This window comes from Populus nigra, chromosome 8, assembly GCF_951802175.1.
Source record: "Populus nigra chromosome 8, ddPopNigr1.1, whole genome shotgun sequence".
Lineage (NCBI taxonomy): Eukaryota > Viridiplantae > Streptophyta > Magnoliopsida > Malpighiales > Salicaceae > Populus > Populus nigra.
In genome coordinates, this window is record NC_084859.1 from 13,261,706 (window position 1) to 13,268,710 (window position 7,005).

A 7,005-nucleotide genomic window follows, 5' to 3' on the forward strand; every position below is an offset into this window, starting at 1 on the left:
AAAAAACATTAAGTTATCTATTATGAGTAATTGTATTATTTTACAAGGTACACTAGTCATTATAGAATTTATCAGAACAATTTAATTTTTTCATATCTTTTTTACATGGTATAATTACTTAGTTACTCTAAAAAAAAAAAAAAGGTGATCCACCCGGGCCGATAATCTAGCATCCTTAATTCTTTTGTATTGATTTTTAATGCAAGTGGAATTCTATGATTAAGATAACGTTGTATTCTTAAAAATTTTAATTTTTTTATTTATAAAAATTTTAATTTTTATGTTTTAGTTTGCTGATTTTAAAAAATAATTTTTAAAAATAAAAAAAATATTATTTTAATATATTTTTGTATAAAAAATACTTTAAAAAACAACCAAAACCACACTCCAAAAAATACCCTTAAATGGTGAGATAACTCTAATTCTTCTACAATGATCTCAAAACTATTCCGCCATCGTTAATCCTTTAAATGAGCAATGATTTATAAGAAGAGGGAGGTGGTCTTCAACAACAACAGAAGTCTCCCTCATGCCACCATGCTTGAATCCCCAGGTTGGGATTCGCGAGGGGGGAAAGAAAGGAGAATTAACTGGGGAAAAAAAACATTTAAAATAAGAGCTTCAAGAATATGGTGGGAAATTGAAAGGACTTTCTTGGATCCTGCGAGGAACAATGGTAACCACGTAATTTTGATCAATTTGCTAGCGAAAGAAAAAGGAAACAAGGAATGATGAAAAGTGAAAACAAAAGAAAGGAAAAAGAAATCCAAGAAAACCCAAAGTGGTATGTGGAGAGAGCAGACAAAGGAAAAGGACTGCAAAAGAAGAGGTGTGTGAGAGAGTGTAGATACGCAAGAATTGGAGATTGGAAATAAAGAGCGTAGGAGGTGTGTGTGTTTGTGTATGCAGTAGCAGTAGCAGTAGCAGTTTCTCTGATTCTCTTTCTTTTCATATATGATTTACCCCTCCACTGCCACCATCGGTCATAGGCACCAAGAGAACCCACTGCAGCAAAAACCATGATCATGAAACACCCTCTGCACCCAGCACTCTCAAAAAGCATAATCATCTCTCCCTGTCAAAACCTTCCTTCCCTTAAATTTACCTCTCTTAACTCCACATTTCTCTCAACCAGATTTCTCACCTCCCCATAGCAACCATGAAACTCCCTTTTCTTTTCTTTCTACTTGCATTCTTCTTCTACTTGTTCAAACCTCCTCTTCTAGTCTTCTCTGCTACGACTCTGCCTCCCCCCCTCCAATCTCTTCTCTCCATCAAGACCTTCCTCAAAGACCCTTCCAATACCTTCCATGATTGGAACTTGTCCAACACTAGTGGCTTAATCCAAGAACCAGTTTGGTGCTCGTGGTCCGGCATCAAGTGCAACCCAGCCACTGCTCAAATCACATCACTCGATCTCTCTCACCGGAATCTTTCTGGTGTAATTCCAGCTGAGATTAGATACTTAACGAGCTTGGTTCACTTGAATTTGAGTGGAAATGCTTTTGATGGGCTTCTTCAACCTGCCATTTTTGAACTGGGTGACCTTAGGATTCTTGACGTCAGCCACAACAACTTCAATTCAACATTCCCACCTGGGATTTCCAAGCTCAAGTTCTTGAGAGTCTTCAATGCATACAGCAACAACTTCACTGGTCCATTGCCTAAAGAATTCGTCTGGCTGCGCTTCCTGGAGGAGCTCAACCTTGGTGGGAGCTACTTCACGGGAGAGATTCCAAGGAGTTATGGAAGTTTCCTCAGATTGAAGTACCTGTACTTAGCTGGGAATGAATTGGAAGGACCATTGCCACCCGACTTAGGATTCTTGAGTCAGCTCGAGCACCTGGAGCTTGGCTACCATCCACTCCTATCAGGCAATGTACCCGAAGAATTTGCTTTGTTGACCAATCTCAAGTACCTAGATATCTCAAAGTGCAATCTATCAGGCAGTCTCCCACCACAACTTGGAAATCTTACCAAACTCGAGAATTTGCTCCTTTTCATGAACCAGTTTACTGGTGAAATCCCGGTGAGCTACACAAATCTGAAAGCTCTAAAAGCACTTGATTTATCCGTTAATCAGCTTTCAGGGGCAATTCCAGAGGGGTTATCTTCCTTGAAAGAGCTAAACAGGTTGAGCTTTCTGAAAAATCAGCTCACTGGCGAAATACCACCGGGAATTGGCGAGCTACCATACCTTGACACGTTAGAGCTCTGGAACAACAACCTAACCGGAGTTCTCCCGCAAAAGCTTGGATCCAATGGGAATCTACTATGGCTTGACGTCTCAAACAACTCGCTCTCCGGCCCAATTCCTCCAAATCTATGTCAAGGAAACAAGCTTTACAAGCTGATTCTGTTCTCCAACAAGTTTCTCGGTAAATTACCAGATTCTCTAGCAAACTGCACCTCTTTGTCCAGGTTCCGAATTCAAGACAACCAGCTCAACGGCTCAATCCCTTATGGATTAGGGCTCCTGCCTAATCTTTCCTATGTGGATTTAAGCAAGAATAACTTCACAGGTGAAATTCCTGACGATCTTGGCAATTCAGAACCACTTCATTTCTTGAACATTTCTGGAAACTCCTTCCACACTGCTTTACCAAACAACATATGGAGCGCGCCAAATCTTCAGATTTTTTCAGCCAGTTCATGCAAGCTCGTGAGCAAAATACCAGATTTTATCGGTTGCAGCAGTCTGTACAGGATAGAATTGCAAGACAATATGTTCAATGGCAGCATTCCATGGGATATTGGCCATTGTGAGAGGCTCCTTTCGCTTAATTTAAGCCGCAATTCTCTTACTGGTATTATTCCGTGGGAGATTTCTACACTTCCTGCTATCGCTGATGTCGATTTGTCCCATAATTTACTCACCGGTTCCATTCCTTCAAATTTTGGTAACTGTTCTACTTTAGAGAGTTTTAATGTGTCCTATAATTATTTAACTGGACCCATTCCTGCATCGGGTACAATATTTCCAAATTTGCATCCGTCTTCCTTTTCGGGCAATCAAGGATTATGCGGTGGCGTTTTGCCAAAGCCTTGTGCTGCGGATACATTGGGGGCTGGAGAAATGGAGGTCCGCCATAGACAGCAGCCCAAAAGGACTGCTGGGGCTATAGTGTGGATTATGGCGGCTGCTTTTGGTATTGGATTATTTGTGCTTGTTGCTGGGACTAGGTGTTTCCATGCGAACTATGGCCGTAGATTTAGTGATGAACGAGAGATCGGACCGTGGAAATTAACTGCCTTTCAACGGTTGAATTTCACGGCTGATGATGTGCTCGAGTGTCTATCAATGTCGGACAAGATCTTAGGGATGGGGTCAACGGGGACGGTCTATAAGGCGGAAATGCCAGGTGGCGAGATCATAGCGGTGAAGAAACTGTGGGGTAAGCATAAGGAGAACATCAGGAGGAGGAGAGGGGTATTAGCCGAGGTGGATGTTTTAGGTAACGTAAGGCATAGGAATATAGTGAGATTGCTAGGATGTTGCAGTAACAGGGAGTGTACAATGTTGCTGTACGAGTACATGCCTAACGGGAACTTACATGATTTGTTGCATGGGAAAAATAAGGGAGACAATTTGGTGGGTGATTGGCTTACAAGGTACAAGATTGCACTGGGAGTGGCACAGGGGATTTGCTATTTGCATCATGATTGTGATCCTGTGATTGTGCACCGAGATCTTAAGCCTAGTAATATATTATTGGACGGTGAGATGGAGGCTAGAGTGGCAGATTTTGGGGTGGCAAAGCTGATCCAAAGTGATGAATCCATGTCAGTCATTGCTGGGTCTTATGGCTACATTGCGCCAGGTATGGTCCTAGTCCTTTTGCTGTTTCTCTTATATTTTTTTCTTATGAGATTTGTTTGTGCCCTTCAAATGCATTTCACCTTATGAGTAGTAAACGGAAAACGGGGGTAATTTTGAATTGAAATTTGATTGTCAACAGTCGACTTTTGTAAGAATACAGAGTCCCTGTCTCGTACTGCAGTGAAGAACTGGATCGATTAGTTATGGTCGTGTAATAAAACAAAACAAAAGAGGGAAAGACAAATGTGTTAAATGTGTTACGAGTAGGACGGTTGATTTTAGGACGGAAAGCATAGAAATTATATTTTCTTGCTTGGAGATCCTCAATGTATCTTCTTTGCTTGCTTTTCTTTCCTTCTGCCGTATTTGCATACGCAGGACTAGATTGAAGCTGGTCTCGTTTGAAATTCTTGGATACCTTTTGTCTATGTTTGCTTAGTTCGTTTTGCTGGTATATCTAGAATATGGAGAGTCAAATCTTGAAACAAGACATGGGAATTAGAGATAATGACATACCGAAAACACTTTCTTTCTTTCTTTTCTTGATTGTTATGGCATGAAAGACATCCATCCATACTTGATTTTATAAATGCAAAAAAAGGAGTGGTAAATACTACAGTACAGAGTGCAGTGGTGGGGTGGGGTGGGCGTCCTTTCTTCTTTTGGGCCGCGAATTTGCAACTGTTCGAGACCTTTGAGTGCGTGGCGCACTCACTATTGCGCGTGAACGCTCTCCTTATTATTATTTTTCCTTTTAAATTCTCCTTTTCCTTTCACGCCTTCTTTTTTTTTTTGTTAGATTTACCATGTACAGTTGGACCCACGAATAATTTCTTTTAGATCCTCTCATTCATTGCAGTTTTTGACTTCTCGATGCACTTGGCATGATTTCTTTCTTTGTTGGATTGAGTTGGGTCACTGAAATCTTGCTTTTACCGTGCAGAGTATGCTTACACACTGCAAGTTGATGAGAAGAGTGATATTTATAGTTATGGGGTGGTGTTAATGGAGATTATAAGCGGCAAGAGGTCGGTCGATGCTGAGTTTGGGGATGGTAATAGCATTGTTGATTGGGTAAGGTCGAAGATAAAGGCTAAGGACGGTGTAAATGACATTTTAGACAAGGATGCTGGGGCATCAATTGCATCTGTGAGGGAAGAAATGATGCAAATGCTTAGAATTGCTTTGTTATGCACCAGCCGTAATCCTGCGGACCGACCGTCGATGAGGGATGTCGTGTTGATGCTGCAAGAAGCCAAGCCCAAGAGGAAACTGCCTGGAAGTATAGTTAGTGTTGGTAGTGGTGACCACATTGTTACTGTTGATGGGGCTATTGCACAAAAGCCTGCAGTCGAATGTTGATATAAATTAATTTTACTGGTTTTTTCTTTTTCTTTTTTTTTTCCTAATGTTATTTTTCAAATGGTGGGGATTGGTATAGGAGAAGTGATTTTTCTTTATTTATTTTCAATGGAGTGTTCTTGTTATAATCTCTTTAATGTTGGGTTATGACCTTTTGTTGTGTTCTTGATACTTATAATTAAGTTGGAGTGTTAATGGTTGTTCGTATGGAAATATATGGAGAGTGGGATCAAAAGTAGCTAAGACAAGGGTTTATAGCATGAAAATGCACGGACCCAGGATGCCATAGAAGATAGCAAAAACAAGTTTCAAGGCTCCCAACCAAATGTATATTTATCTTATTGACCGCCAAATATTCTTGCCAGCTCAAAGTTACTATATCAAATTTACCTAAAAGGGAGTTACAGGGGTACCTGCGATTTATCGAGCTATAAGGTGGTGTCCAGTACGATGGATAGTATTGATTAGACAGGAATAGTAGAAATAATTATCTTGGTGTGTGTTGCATGTGTTTTAAATTGGATTTGATAATTTATTTTATTTTATGTTCATTGGATACTATATAAGAATCTATTGTTTTGAAATCTAAGATCGTTTCAAGTTAGAAAAAATAAAAGTAGGATTGATTAGATTTGATATGATCAAAATTTCAAGTTAATTTGTGATTTAGTTTATCTAAGTTAAAACATGAGTAAAAAATTCATTGTTTTTTTTTATTAAAATAAGATTATTTTGATTATTATTGGTAAATTTAAGTTAATTCAGGTTGGTATTTTCAAGCAGTGACTCGAGCTTTATCAAAAATCGATCATTGAGTTGGGTTTTAAAACTACGATAATAACTATTTTTTTTTTATATTGTTCTGGGTCAACTGAGGTTGACCATCTTGACTTATGGCCTAGGCTTTGTCTATGTTAATCATTTGCCCAGGTTTTAAAATTATAATAATAATTATTTTTATATTTTATGTTGACTCTGGTCAATGGTCAACCCGGTTCTGACCCGAGTCCAATCTCAGGTCAACCCTCGAGTAGGGTTTTAAAACTATGATAATAATCATTTTTATTTTTATGTTGACCCGGGTCAGTGGTCAACCTAGCCTGTGACCTGGGCCTAACTCCTGGTCGACTCCGGGGTTAATTTTTTAAATTATGAAATTAATCATTTTTATTCTTATATGTGACCAAGTCAATGGTCAATCTGACATGTGACTCAAGCCTAGCCTCGAGTTCACTCTTTAGTTGAGTTTTAAAACTATAATAATTATTATTTTTATTCTTATGTTGACTTTGATCAATGGTCAACTCAACCTATAACCTGGGTCTGGTTTCGGTTCGACTCCTGATATAGATTTTAAAACTATAATAATAATTTTTTTTATCTTTATGTTGACCTGGGTCAATAGTCAAGCTGACTGGTGACTCGTGTCTTACACTGAGTCGGCTTCTAGTCGAGTTTAAAAACTATAATAACAATTATTGTTAATTTTATACTAACTCGGATCAATTACACTAACTCTTGTTTAGATAATCAGGCAAGCTTCTCCTATCATTTTTAACAGGATAAGAATTTCTCCATTGTTATATAGCTTTGAATAGAATAAAAAATAAATTTTATATCATCTAAAAATACACTAAACAACTTAAAAAAAATTATCATGTTGAATTCATCATCATCCAAAGTGACAAACACTACCAGATAATGCGTGCAGGGCGAATTTGTTTGGATTTGAACATTCGAAATAGATTCCCCTGAGAAGGGAAAGGTGGCATTGTTAAATCAATTAGTTTTTTCATGCGAATGCAGTAACTCCTTCTTGCTTT

The 7,005-nt window shown here is 38.7% G+C and overlaps 1 protein-coding gene across 1 annotated transcript; it reads left to right on the forward strand.

Annotated features, from left to right (window-relative positions):
• Positions 1 to 921: 921 nt before the first annotated feature.
• LOC133702070 (leucine-rich repeat receptor-like protein kinase TDR) lies at positions 922 to 5,395 on the forward strand. The gene is made up of 2 exons (XM_062126256.1): positions 922 to 3,821; positions 4,764 to 5,395. The coding sequence occupies exons 1-2, from the start codon at positions 1,160 to 1,162 to the stop codon at positions 5,180 to 5,182; spliced, it is 3,081 nt and encodes a 1,026-aa protein (XP_061982240.1). The 5' UTR covers positions 922 to 1,159; the 3' UTR covers positions 5,183 to 5,395.
• The last annotated feature ends 1,610 nt before the right edge of the window (positions 5,396 to 7,005 follow it).

Coding starts and splice junctions, on each gene's coding strand:
- LOC133702070 (XM_062126256.1), top strand. CDS start 1,160: ATGAAACTCCCTTTTCTTTTCTTTCTACTTGCATTCTTCTTCTACTTG. Junction 3,822..4,763: donor TTATGGCTACATTGCGCCAG/GTATGGTCCTAG, acceptor TTTACCGTGCAG/AGTATGCTTACACACTGCAA.